The sequence below is a fragment of the Necator americanus genome, chromosome II (genome assembly GCF_031761385.1).
Source record: "Necator americanus strain Aroian chromosome II, whole genome shotgun sequence".
Lineage (NCBI taxonomy): Eukaryota > Metazoa > Nematoda > Chromadorea > Rhabditida > Ancylostomatidae > Necator > Necator americanus.
In genome coordinates this window covers 22,171,378-22,185,904 of record NC_087372.1, presented here as the reverse complement: position 1 = coordinate 22,185,904, position 14,527 = coordinate 22,171,378, and the positions used below count along the sequence as shown (strand labels likewise).

At 42.0% G+C, this 14,527-nt stretch overlaps 1 protein-coding gene across 3 annotated transcripts in view; it reads right to left on the bottom strand.

The window, feature by feature from the left end:
* The window catches only part of RB195_019001 (uncharacterized protein), a gene marked incomplete at both ends in the record, with an annotated part of 28,733 nt that extends 14,569 nt beyond the window's left edge, over window positions 1-14,164 (bottom strand). For 2 of the 3 annotated variants that reach the window (XM_064186664.1, XM_064186665.1), the window contains 6 exons: window positions 3,381-3,556; window positions 4,175-4,232; window positions 4,296-4,428; window positions 9,908-10,017; window positions 10,930-11,024; window positions 14,068-14,164. In XM_064186664.1, the coding sequence (XP_064042544.1) occupies window positions 3,381-3,556; window positions 4,175-4,232; window positions 4,296-4,428; window positions 9,908-10,017; window positions 10,930-11,024; window positions 14,068-14,164 (669 nt within the window). Of the gene's footprint in view, window positions 1-3,380; window positions 3,557-4,174; window positions 4,233-4,295; window positions 4,429-5,740; window positions 5,937-9,907; window positions 10,018-10,929; window positions 11,025-12,527; window positions 12,713-14,067 lie in introns of those variants that run through there. The other variant, XM_064186663.1, reaches the window with a different exon arrangement.
* Between the last annotated feature and the right edge of the window lie 363 nt (window positions 14,165-14,527).

The window sequence follows — 14,527 nt, the reverse complement described above, 5'->3', positions numbered from 1 at the left end:
AAAGAGAATACAAGATCGAAAAACTTGCACTGGAGGACCGGAAGAAAATGGTAATCATCTCGCCGGTCTCTTACCGCTGCTCGCCTCTTACATAAGAATTCTCTTTTCATGAAGATTATTAGATATTATAGTCAGCGGACGTTGGAGTCCCCCAATGGCACGACTCGAGCGACGATCGTGCACATACTCACAAACCGGAAGAGATGTCTACTTGTCTCGATAGTATTATCGTTTTGAAGCGGTTCTGGTCACCTTCTCTTACGTGCAAAAATACGACTTAGCCACACGATAGAAGAGAACATTTGCCATCGGCAACGAAGGATGAAAGAAGTTGTATATGACGAATGCATACTCGAAAACTCCCAAGGTGACAGGCACATTGAGGACCCAAACGTGAACTACGACTGGTGCTCAGATGATTGCGGGCTTGCGGTGAACATGCCTCAAAGCCGCGCACGAAAAAGTGGATCGAATTTTGAAGATCACCTATGAATCGTTGAAAAGAAGAAGGGCTTTGAGGCTTGAACCGAATGCATCGCATATAAAACGGATAGTTGCAAACACTACCTGTAATGAAGTTTTGCGGAGGATTTTTCGAAAAACAGGCAGAAGAAGATTCTGGAAGCAGCACAAAGAAGGACAAGTCTAAACAAGTGACCTCCGCGAATGTAATACTCCGCCAATATCCTTGTTGACCGAAGACGGGATTCGCACCTTTTTTCGTCGTGAGATGTAAATCATTGGGGAGAAGTTCTACTCAAGCCTTTTTCCTTTCATCAATTACCGTGTCAAGTCTAATCATTCCCACTGGTGAAAGATTCCGCATGGATTCCTCCTTTGGGGGTGCGAGTCGCGATCAAGAGCAAGAAACCCGGCACAACCTCTAGACCTGATTTTATAGCAGCAGAATTTCTTCAGGCTTCGTGTAATTCTAGCCTTCTACGCGCACATGACGTCCTATCTTAGGAAAGTGATTCAGACCACTCCCAGACCAGAGCATGACCTCATAAACATGAACGTGAGGACTTTCAAAACTACTGTCCAATATGCTTGCTGAACGTCTTATATGAAGCATTGACCAAGGCCATTCTCATGTATTATTATTTACCCCCCTATTTGGGACTCTGGATTTAGCGCAACCACAAGAACAAGCTGGATTCTGTCAAGAGTTCAGCTGCATGGACCACATTCAAACTGCGTCGAGTTTCATCGAGGTTTTCCAGAATACTACTGCCCATTGTCCTAACTTTCGTCGGATATTAGAAAGCCTTCAACAACGTATAAACGAATGCAGTGCTGGCAGCGCTCGTCGATCAAGGTGTGGACGCGTCATATGTGAGGACATTAGCTAATTGCTACGATCGATGCACCACTACGATACAGCCTTTCTACCTCCTCCTCACCATACCATATTGGAAGGGGAGTACGACAACGCGATACTATATCGCTGAAACTGTTCACAGCTGCATAGCAGTAGATAATGAAATCACGTGCTTGGGGAGAAAGGAGCATACGAGTTGACGGAAGATTCCTCTCGAACCTTCGTTTTGTTCTCCTTCTCTTTTCGACAAGTAGCAATGGAGCAGAGACTATGCTGAACGAATTGAATGAAGCAGGGAAAAGAATAGGACTGCAAATAAACAGAAAGAAGACACAGTTCATAAAGAACGCCTACTGCGAGGACGGAGGAGTAAAACCTGAAGGCTCCCAAATCGTGGAAACTCCATCATACGTATACCTTGGACGTTCTATGAGCATGAAAAACGACTTGAAGGAATAACTAAATAGAAGAATGAGAGCAGCATAGGCAGAATTTGCACCCGCCAGGGAAGCACAGACCAACTGACGGACCAAGATCTTCGTGCCCATCTATTTGACTCTACAGTTCTCCTAGCACTCTGTTACGCGGCCGAGACGTGGCATCACTGCAACGTCTACGAGGCTACTAACTACCTACAGAGCCTTTGAGAGATGCCTTCTGATGTTCTACCGGCGCACACAACACCTAACCAGTTTTGGCACCTCCGTCGTAGAAGCAGTGTCAGATCTTGCGGAATATATATATATATATATATCAAAACCACAAAAACTACAGGATAGGTAAGTTAGAAGCGTCAAACGTCGTCAGCAGAGAGAAATTGGAGTCGTTTACTTGGCTGCCATCTCTCAGCCAAGCACCTCTTTTGTGAAAATTTTCTTCCCATAAGGAAGGCGGTAGGAGCAGAACTGGTCCAACGGTACGACGAAATGCGGAAACACGCAAACCACTTATTCACCATTCAATGATAGTGTTCATTTTAAATCTCAGTAGTATCATCATTCTGTTGTGATTCTGGTCGGCGTCTTCTTCGAACGGAAAGGAAGTTATTCTCTCACATGATCAGAAAGAAGGTCTGTTAGAAGGTGCAAAAAAAGGGTTTTTTTATCCCCCCAGACACGTCTACTACCAATTTGTCGACCACGGAGGGATGAAAGGCTTGGTTTGCACTAGGGCAGTTTTGAACCCTCGATCGTGTGGCTACAACGGACCTCTAACCGACTGCGCCACACCCGTGCAGCGCCGTCAGTAAGAGGTTCCGTTGTCTACACGACCGATCGGAGGTTCGAAAACGCCATAGTGCTAACCACCCCTTTCATCCCTCCGAGGTCGAAAACTGTAACCAGAGAAAGGATAATTGTCTGAGGGTATAAAAGACTGACTTGGGACATCGGCTAACTTCCACATGCCACTGTAAAGGCCAGTTACACGTTCGTAAAGCTCAGGCAATTCTGAGATGAAGTGAACGTGGTGACGCATCCCAAACGGATTGATTAATCCCAGACACTTTATCCTTTATCCTTTATCCTTTATTTTGTCCTGATTATTTTGCTGTGCTCTATTCACCACTGAACACTGCTCTCTTGCAATGATCGCTCCCTTACGATCCCCTTCCCTTTACGACGCCCCGATGGGAAAATCTCATCACACGCTGACTCTGCTCGGAATATTTTCTGTTTTCGCCAGGGACACAGACTCTCTCTTCCTCTCTTCCCTTTGTCGATCTCTTCCTCTGTATAAGCGCTCTTAAGTGAGACCGTCGATGAAATGTGCTGGTGTTTTCGATGCGCGGATGGACTCCTTTAGTTTTATTTGGATACAGCCCTCATCATCCTCACACGCTACAATGCAAGATTTAGAAATCTGGGATGACGATTACGAGGAGAAGGAATAGATTAAGGAATCTGAATGAATGGTCTGTCTTCACTGAATCTACAGGATCGGCGAACACAGACCATTCGAATACTTTGAAAGGCGGCAATGAATTTTTTCAGCGACGTGATGCTAGTCCCACAAAACTCTTTCCTGCTTTTGTGCTGCCACAAAAAAAGCAGTGACGAACCTTAATGAGCTTACTCATGCTAGCCTCATCTCTGTTCGGCATTTTGAATAGATCGAAAATCAGATCTTCTGGACACGAATCCCGAAGCTCGTATGCGTGGTTTAGGCCTTCGACGGTCTTCGACATGATTTGAGCAACAGAGGTTTTCCGGTTAAGAATTTCGCCGATGGCATTCACTGAAATATAGCTGACAGTCAGCATAAAAAGAGGTCCCTCAATAAAAAGCAGGAATAAAAGTTTCCTTGCGAAGTGATTGAACTGGTTTTTCTACTTCCTATGAACAAGCACACACTTAATTTTTTCTTCGAACACATGTCAACCGAGCTCCTATATTGCCTCAGTGATATATGCTTCTAAAAGGAATCCCGATGTTATAACATACTTTTGGTCCTAAAAAAAACTCCTACCGCTGAAAAACGTTTTCTGTTTCACAATTTCTGTTCTGAAGGCTACAGCGATAATGGTGGGAGCTTACTGTAATTTGCCAGCACATACATGATGACCGAGAAATTTGAGAGAAATGAAAATTTCATCTTCCTCGTAGTGGTATGCATGGATTACTATTCCCATTTGCTATGAAAACGCTGGAACTATCCATATTTGTCATCTAGATAAAAGGAAACGTGTGCGCAATCCTCATGAAACAACAAGGAACCTTCTACCTTTTGTCAACTTAGTGAGATGTCCTTGTGTTGTCGGTCAGGTGCAACGTAAACTAACTAACGTAACTTGTCGTTGTTGATTAGGCGAAAACAGTTCAGCAAATCACATCAAAAGGAGAAACCCCCACTTACAGTTGTGTTGCGAGTGCGCTTCACTTGGCGGCGATTGACCCAGGAACGGCATGTTCATCTGAAAAAAAAGAGTTAAGTGGATGTGCATGGACGCAAAGGAAATTGCTGTGTCGGTTGTTGCCTGAATGGGATGTCTGGCTTTCAGTAGCGGCGGAAGCAGCGGCAGCAGTGCGATGCGAAAACGAGAGAAATGAGCCAATGAGCACCTCGAAACGGCTGAGCGGCGACGAGAGGAGAAGGTTCTAACTGGCAATCTAAACAGAATAAGCACTCGAGCGGGATCTATGAGAGGGTAGGTTAGGGTGGTGGTCCTGGCAAGTAATCGGAAATCTGCGGGGTAATAAGAGAACTGTATTGTATGAAATAAAGAACGTTTCAAGGCACAAAAGGTGATATTGTACGGTGATATTGGCCGGCTGATGGAATGGAAGTCAAAGAGAAGAACAATTCGTTCGCTGAGCATGAGTAGATTCGACAAAGACAGCTGGGAGGTCAAACTGCCTATTTTCTGAGACACATTGACCAGCAGCATGCAACTACCCAAGTGTTTCTTTTGAAACTGCCTGTAGATGAGGCTGACGTGTCGACATTTAACCTCGAACCTTAATTTTGCAATGTCAACAAAGTCCAGAAAATACTAGAACGTCAGATATTCATAACTCAGAAGAGATATCAAAACTTTTTTGACCTTTCTAATTCTGTTTGCACCATAAAAGAGATACTATATCTGACTGAAAGGTTAGGAAATCGAAAAAAAGCCTCGATAGATTTGAAGCTCAAAAATAACATTGGAAAGATTCTCCGCTTTGGTATCCAAAAAATTATACCTTTATTAGCGATGATATCTTTTCAAATGTTTTCGAGGACGACGTCCCAGAATGTTTGATGCTTCCAGATTTGTTCTGTATAAGAGTGTTTGCTACTGAGAGAGTTACTCTTTCTACTTTGTCATCCAACGGAGACTGCGGTCTAACAATGTGAAAGCGAAATTCGCCGAAATTTGTACAATGCAAAGGCAAAAAGCAAGAAACGTCATGAGAACATCGCGCATTCCGATGAACTAACTTTGCTCTTATGTCATCTTTCAACAAAAAAAAAGACAGAAATAAATCTCAACATGCTGTTTCTGTCGCATAGAAAAGTGAGCGAAAAGATCTTAAATAATGACAACTGTCTGTTCGGAATTCTGATCAGATGAATGCAAGGATTCACATAATAATCGAAAGGCAGTTAGTTTCCTAAACAGAAGAAGTTGAAAGCTTCAAATTCTACTATCGTAAAGTGCAGCGGCTTAAAAATCATAGAAAATAAAGATAAGTCATGCTACTGAAAAACGATCTTCTGTGGTGCTTTAAGGTGATAGTGATAGCAATAAAATAGGCGGGCAAAAAGTGCTAATCAAATATCCAGTGGCGGAAAAACGACTCCTCGTATCTGTTGCTTCCTCCTCTTCTGCAATAATGTCCTCTTCTGTGAGTATTGCCTGCGGAAAAGGCATCAGTGCAGTTTCCGAAGAAAACATTAGATTGTTCTCCGTCCTCCCTATCCCTCGTTGAACATACATACCTCAAGCGGTAGTCCACGTTTTTTTGGAGAGGTTTTGGTGACTTCGTAAACTTTAGATCTTGTATAATCTCGAATGTACAATACGATAGCAAAGAACAACAAGAATGTAGCGGTATTACCAGTTAAGGATGCTCGTCCAGCTTTGGGTTTTCTGTAAGCGAATTTCCCCCAACCCAATATTCTGACATGTTCATTCCTTAAAAATGAGGTTTTTGACATTTAACTTGAAGCATGTTCCACAGCAATTGTTCCCACATCACGTACCTATTTTCTTTCCTTTTTTCAGCCTTTGCCTTATTTTGTAAAACTATCGATCATCAGCAATGTTTTGATCTTACTCTGAAATCGCATATTTCTTATTTTCATGCTAACATTTCATTAGGGACTAGTGCAATTTCGAGCACGTCTTTAAAAATTTGACAGATTTCACAAAAATAGCTGAGAAATTGCTGTTTTTCTTTGTTGGAAAAACGCGCTCAACAACGATATTTAGCCGTTCAGCAGCAGCAGATTTTGGTGTTCACTGACTCTCACTGGTGTCATCCGCTCAATCCTCAGCGTCCGTTCCGCCTAGTCTGAATAGTTTCGAAAGATTAGAGTGATATTACTATTTGCAGAAAGTGAACTGTCTTCGCAGCACAAAAAACGTACAGGTACAAAATTTGGCAAAAACTTTCAAAGGACGAGTTAAATATCGTTCGAAACTGTTTACCGCTCTCCATCTTCCTATTCCGACTCAATTTTTCCATTTTTTTTTTGCGATTTAATGCTTTGATTTACTTATAAATTCGTGTAAGCATCAGTTATAACGAGCAAGTGTAGACCAAAAAGAACGATCATTGAATTATCGACTTTCTCATGCAATGAGCGAGAGCATATCCTCAAATGGTGGTATCAATTCAATTAAAAAAAAACAGTGATGTGTCGCGCAAGCTCTTGTGCAAACGCTCCAGTGAAAAGGAGAAACGTGTGTGAAACACCCTTGTTTAGAATTGAATTTCTAGCAAATAAAGTCACTAAATAAAAAAAAACACTAGACAAAACGCTCCTAGATCTTAACAAGCTCTTCCAAGCATTTCGTTATCCTATGTTGCTACTATTAATCACCCTTTCATCGGAAGAAACAGAAATATCGATCGCTGAAGCAAATCCGTGGCCAACAGAAGAATAGCTTATGTATATGACAAATGATTACTACTGATGCTCAAACTTATTCCATGAAAAAGCCGAAAGAAGTATATTGCAATAATTGGATGTTGTAGTTAGTTGTTGTTGTGGTTGCAATTATCTAACAAAATACAAATGCATACAATGCGCGCACTTCTCTCATTACACCGTTGAAAAAGCGGCGATACTACGTAGTGCATCGACCGAAATGGATAGAAATGATCACACGCTGACCAAAAACAATCATATCTCGGCTTGAGTCGCAGGTGAATTGAAAGAGCGAAATCCCTGTTTTTGATAAATTTACTCAAACCCATGTGTATATATATTATATAATATAAGTTGTGATGGATGTGTTTGGAAGTAAACAGAATGTTATGGTTTATGGATAAATTCTAACTAGGTATTAGACAACAAATCACACCATCATTTTTAATGAATATTGAAATAAAGGATTAGGAGAGAGGATGAAAGGTTGACTGCTCACACACACAACACATGATAAATCTTCGCGCTTAGTATGAGTCGCACGAATACGTCAATGAGTTCGTTCGATATGCATGTGTCGATCATTTCGAACTACATTGTCTAGGAATTCTTACTCACCATATTTCCCTGCGGATTCTTACCTGTGAGGTCACAGACAGCACAAGACCAAGAGTTCCACGATCATCGCAAAGGGTATACGGCGTTCAGTCATTTTGTGATTTAAAAAAAGGGTAAAAAGGTGGAACTTCGAAAAGGTGGCATTTCAATTTTTTCGTCATCCCTCCAACGTTGTCTAGTAGTTCAACTAAACTGAACTAAGATCACTACGTCACAATTTCATCTTAAGAGTCAGAATTCTAACAATAATGCTTGTGGAAGAATTAGACTAGAATATCATTACGGAAGAGGTAGCGCAGTCGGTGGGTTCGAACACGCCCTAGAGCCAACAAAACCTCTCATTCTCTGGGCTCGATGAATTGATATCAAACTTGGTCTGGAAAGTTAAAAACACTGATTTGACACATCGGCTAGCCACGCAAGTCATTGTAAAGCTCCACGCACATTCAGAAACCTCAAACGAAGTCTGAGTTGAACTCGAACGCTGAGGTGCATCCCTATAGGGAGATCAACGCTGTGCACTTCATCCTTCACTTCGTTCACTGATCAATGAAAACTAATAGTAGCGGCATTTACTGTGAAATTAGATCGGTGATTTCCTAATAATACTTTCTATATATATATATATATATATATAATTAGGGGCAAAGTTTCTTAGATTTCTTTCTAAATGTTTCACATTTGGAGATCATTCAAACTTCAGCTTTAAATACTCCTTCGATACCAACATAATACAGACACAATTTCAAAATATTACTCGAGTTTTCTTATATATATATAATTCTTATAGAGCTAAAAATCAAATGTAGCATTTCTTGAAATACATGTTCTTCGGGTCTGCTTACGAACAGTTAGGAACAACGTAGCACAGCGTAATTACTCGCAATTTATTCTAGAGATTCAAAATAAGTATGGAACAGTTTTGCATGATCCCACCTCCCAACGAAATGTTTCACGCGCTTTTTGGCTATCAGAAGAGGTGAGCCTGGTCACACCCACACTCATCAACTACATCTCTACCCGACCTGATCGTGGAGAGATATAGAGATATCAATCGTTTCGTGATACGATGCCTTTAAAGCACGGATACTATGTAGTTTTCCTGTTAGTATGTATTACCTTATAGAAAAAGTCCTCGCAAGGTCACAGCATTCCCTACTTCAACGCTATATTGCTTGGAACTCTTTGCGCGCTTTTCAATGAGATCTATCTGTTTTAAACGGACATAGATACATCACAAAAGTCATTAACACACATTGTCAGGGCATCACGTCCTCTTTCCGAAGATACGAACGCCCACAATTATTTGATTTCCACGATGGTTTATCCACAATGCACAAAATGATCAGACGTACGTTGGACCTGCATCCCACAAAAGAAATCCCACGTCCATAAAATTCAGTATAAGACAGCAGAGGAGAAAAGATGAGTCACAAGGAAACCAAGAAGGGCAAAGAAGATATTGAGGATTTGTCCTAACTTGAAATGGATGGCTAGAAGAGAAATATTCGCTCGCTTCTCATTTGAGTATCTCTATACGAAAGGAGCTGAAAGGAGCAAAGAACAGCGGACAAGAGGGATGAGGAGAGCGCAGACAGAAAGACGCTGTCTGCGTTGCCGAATCATTCCCTCAAGGGCAGCAAACTTGCAACCTTCCTCAACAGTGTTAAATAGAGTAAGCCAAGTCACTGATGTATTCTTTTTTCAACGCTATACATGGTAAGAGTTCTGCCACAGAAAAGTTCAAAAGATCCCTTTGTATAATGCTGTCGGTATTTCCTACATGAAGTTGCCTCGAGCGACATTTGTGGCTTCACTGAAGAGAGATAGGTAATAATTTTCATTTGAGCATCAGGGGTGTTCTCAAGCCAAGATCCGTCTTTGGGAAGCATGGGAAGTAGCGCAAAAAGACGTTTCTTAGGACGAGCGACTGTAAGTACACGATAAGAGGACGTATGAGGATCTCTACGAGAGAAAGTGACAGGTGGACGAGTAAAGCAGTTACAATCAGCAATATGAACACAAAGGAGAGAATTGCTTGTATGCATCAAAAAACGTCCAAAGATTACGTTTAAGTGGTTGGTAATGCTGAGTTCGCTATGTTTGCCGCTGCTTCGAAAGTGGCCGCTAATCCATAACGGAGCAGCTGGTCGCAGCGCGCAACATGCGAAAACGCCTGGCATTTTCGATGTGATCGCATTTGTTACACTAAGGGCGACGCATTCAGCGAGGCTTCCCCCGATGTGTGCGGAAAAAGTCTGCGGAGATAAGTGCTCTGAATGAAGGAGTTCCATCTGAATAAGACATACGCGACACGGGAATACGACGGCAAAGGCAAAGAACCAAGTGAGCACTTGATGCGAAACTGTAACGAACGGAAATTGTTCGCGACACCCACAGATTCGAAGTCCTTGTCCTGGCTTTGAAGGACAGAACCACCTTTCTGCTCCGTCATCACAGCTTCTCGATTGTTCTAAATCGGTTTGTTTCCTCTCGATAACCTCCTGAAAAGTTAGCGTTTATGTTCGGAAGAGTTCTTCGCTCATAATAATATGGGCGACGTTAGTGTCAACCAAATAGACGTTGTTTTAGATCAATATTCTCAGAGGACGAGGTTAGAGCAAATATTCGCAAACAGTTCGCATTGCGCAAACCAGCGACATGCTCGAAATCGGTGTGAATTCAGGGACCTATGTGTTTCATTTACAGCACCAAGCGAGCGAGAGAGAATGAGGGGCTGCAGTAAAAACTAGATCAGAGGTGAGGGATGATTTGAAGTCTTGAATTGGCTTGCTGCGTAGAGTTTGGGACCTGGAATAAATCGGTTCTGTTCCGCCATGGCGGTTGCGTGAAAGGGCAGCGCGAAGAGAAACCATACGTGAACCAAATAAAATGAACAAACACTGTCCAACACGTCATCTCCAAATTATATAATAGCATCATGAACAGAGTAAATATCACAGGAACAGAATGAGTTTCCTCCCCTTTAACTGATCGGAATAGAAAACGCGAGTCTTTGCTACTCAACGAGAATTTCTGAAACAACGGCTCAAAAGAACCCAAATTCCATGGACTTCTGCTGATTCGAACAAAACCGTTATAAACAAGGTCACACGGAATTTCTCTCCCCGTTCATGACCCCGGGTGCTAAAAAAGTGTTCGTGGTTGGGAGGACATTCTGATTATGTCATTTTTGATCAACGTGAACCTGTGCTCACAACTTCGTTCGAGACGTAGGGAGTATGCTTCAAATATTCTCGGTGAATACAATCAGTTAGAGAGAATCGAACAAAAGTTGATTTGAACACTCAAACCAAATCGAAATTCTTAGTGCTCGATCACTCGCAGTCTACAAATAAATATACTCTCATATCTGTACATAGTTCACTTTATTTTTAAAATTTAATTTTGCTCACCCCAACAGATCCCGATGTTTTGCGACGGATTAATCCGGCGGAGATGGATTTTGGCACAGAAGCTAGTAACGGTGTTGAAGGGTGTAGTCGGTTCGCTAAACTGGTGCTTATGCGAGTGCGAGAAATGAAGGGACGGCGTCCCGAAGAGTGACGTTAAGAAGTTAACTCGGAGGACAACTTGCGGTCAGACGGGGTCAACTGATGGTTTTCAAATGAACGCAACACTAAATAAAAAGATATTCTACTCCGCCGCACCATTTGATCATCATGGATATCAAGTTTTATCATGGATATATATATACATATATGTATATATAGAGAGGAAAAAAAAGTGCATTAGTATGCGTTGAGCAATAGATTTCATGCTCATGCACCTTATAATTTGAACCAGATTTCAGCGCTAAAGAAGGCTCGAGTGACCAAATAACCAGGGAACTCTACCTTTAGTCTTGCTGGCAAAAGTTCATAGTTGATAAATTTGAAACAAAAAAATTCCAAACACGATCTTCACATAGCATGGGGATGACGCATTGGAACGAATGTCGGACTCCGCTTAGCAGACAGTGGTAAAGGAGAGCGCAGATGTCCGTGTGACGTTTGTGCGTCCGATCCCGCCCAATCCAGCAGCTCCCGTATAGCGTTCGGCGTTGCCACTTTGCCCTTTTGTGACGAAAGAAAATCCAATGTTTTACAGCTATGATGCACCGTGATCTATAAATACATTTCGACATATGTTGGAAACCGATAAATTCACAAACTGGCTAATATTTAGAATCCAATGAACTGGCAGCTATGTAACTGCTCACAACTTTAGATTTCTAGTCCTTATGGGAATGTGCATGAATGAAGGAGCGTTTAGTGACTTCGCTTCTTTTCCTACTGCATTTCCGATAATAGATCTATTCCAAAGAGTTGAAAAAGAGCAGTGACTATATATATATATATATAATATACATATTATATATATATATATTCATTTTGATGTAGGGATAAAGGAATGCTGAGAAAGGGTGACAGCGCTGGTGCCGCAGAAATGCATCGCCTCAAAAAGCGCAATCTTCGGAACAGGCTGGGCTTAATGCGGCTATAACGTCATACGTAAAAAGTGCTGCAGGACAGCGGCAAAGCACGCTCAGAGAATAATACGGCTGCAAGAATAACACCTCAGTATCCTTCGCTCATCCCGGTTAGTTACTCACTAAACGAGTTCTTATTTTGTTGGATGTTAGATGAAAACTGTTGTCAAAGCCCTTTTTTGAAGGGCACTCCAAATGGAGCATTCCTTTAACTCCGATGTTCTTCTACCACACTTTCAACTCGAATTGCTCGGAATTCACCGGAAAATCTGATCAATTTTCAATTAAAACTCTACCAAATATAACAGTGATGTTGCTGCCGAGAGAAGCTGTGATATCAAATCGCGCTGCACAGTAAGTACAGCTAGATGCATCCAAAAAACTTTGAGATCTGTTTTTTTCTCTTACTGAAGCGCAGAAATGAGATACTTAAGATTTCAAGAGATACTCAGAAGATACATAGAACATTCCAAGATAGACAAGCACGAACTGTATTGTTACACATTCTTCATTTATACTTACATTTGTGGATGAAGAACTTCTAAGCACTGAGACGTTGCAGCGATGGATTGTGTAATATGAATAAAGAGTGCATTTACGAAAAGGTTAGGTGTATCTTCAACATGATATGGGTTGCACAATGTGCGTGAGAAGAAGTTGACAAACGAATGGAATCCCTTCCCTTGGAAGCCGTTTCCATGTCGCATATCTAAGGAGCAGTTGATCACAATGGACTTAAACTTCTACTGAAGAGAAGAAGGAAGTCTAGATGGCTGCCGTTCGTGGATTGTGTGAAGCAGTTCATTAGCAGGATAACGATCAAATGTTTGAAAAGATTGGCTGTCCCTCTTTGCCCGTGCCTTCAGTCAGCACTAAGAAGCAATGGTATGGAAAATATAATATTTCAGAGCGACAAAAAGGAATAGAAACGTTACAAGGCTAGAGGGAGAAAAGCAAGAGAGTACGTTACTTTCTTTGAAAGTCCAATCCAGCTCCGAAGAATAGGTTTTACTAGTTTGCAGCAAATCAAAGTATCAAGTGCCAGGGCGCCCATTGAAGAATTGACACAATTCTGACGTTTGTCCCTCGAGTTGATACACGTTTTCGTACACAGTGTGAATTCGAAAGGAAAACGCAAACCTCTTCATTATGCACTGATGCTTGAAATCCTCATCCATTGTACCTCTCAATTCAACCTCAGTGTGCAATAACCTTTTCTTCGATGTCGAGTCGCCGATGCATTCCTTATGATTGTCAACGAAGTGATACCTCATTCAAATTGGGTTACGGTGCCTTGGAACTAGAAATCAGGAGAAGAGGGATTGAAGAACAGTTCGAAGTCGTTTCGAGGTGATCGGAACAGTTGCAGTTTTTGCGGTGGAAATTCCAGAGGACTCTTAACAGTCTGAGAGGCTGAGACAAGGAAATACCTCGGACGGGGAACCACTTTTCAGACGAACTCTTCAAGCTGATGACAAGAGGCAGAAGCGAAATATGGGCGTACGTTGCCGTGCAGTCGCAACCTCTTCTCTCGATTGGTGACGTCTAATTATTAGACTGCACCTTATAGATATGATGGTATTACTGACGATGAGTAAAAACCTTAACATTCTAAGTCCGGGAAGCAGCCAGAACCCACAACCCCTCCAACTGTGGCTGTTCTGTAGGAGTTCTGGAGGCGCTCCCTCGTCGATCGATAATACAGGACTTGGTGATGGGTGTCCAAGCTGCTACGCTTCACGCTTTGTTGATGTTGCCCGAGTAACTTCCACTCACAAAAGATCGCTCAAAAGTACCTCTTGTCAACATAGAAGTAAAGAGCAAGAAGTTTCTCTAAGTGTGCATGAGTCAATTATCAAAATCGTTTCTTCGGATGCCAAGAGGAAAAAGTTACAGTCCCCTATAATGTTCATCCCTGTACTGTTACTAGAATTTCTCAACAGTTCCAGAAGTAGGAAGTTACTGGGAAGATTCCTAAAGCGACCGAGCAAAGAAAACTACTGAAAGGATTGATATCAAGATTGATAGAATGAGAATAAATGGAATGCTGCTGTTCGAACACCAGCTGGATTTACTTCACCGTTCGTAGTGGACACTGGAGTGAGACAAGAGGCTGTAGCCCGATCCTTTCCGTTCAACTTTGCCATCGATGACATCATTCAAATAACAGTTGAGCAGTGTCCCGCCGATTTCGTTTAATCACCATCTGCACGGATCTTGAGTACGTCGACAATGTAGTAATATTCGCTTCAAGCAGCGCAGAGCTGCAACATGTTGTGAACGTTGTATCGAAATTAGGCGCAACTTTCGGACCGCAACTCCATCCTGACAAAGGCAAACAGATGTGAGTCTCCTTGAGACCTTACCAACGAGAATCAGGATGGACGGTCAACCTGCGTGGATGAATTCTGTTATTTAGAATGTATGCTGAAAAAAAAACTATGGCAGTCACGAAAGATATCCAGCACGAAGGGCTTCAATCGGAGGTGGATATGCTGCTCCGGCCGATGACACGTAGAAAA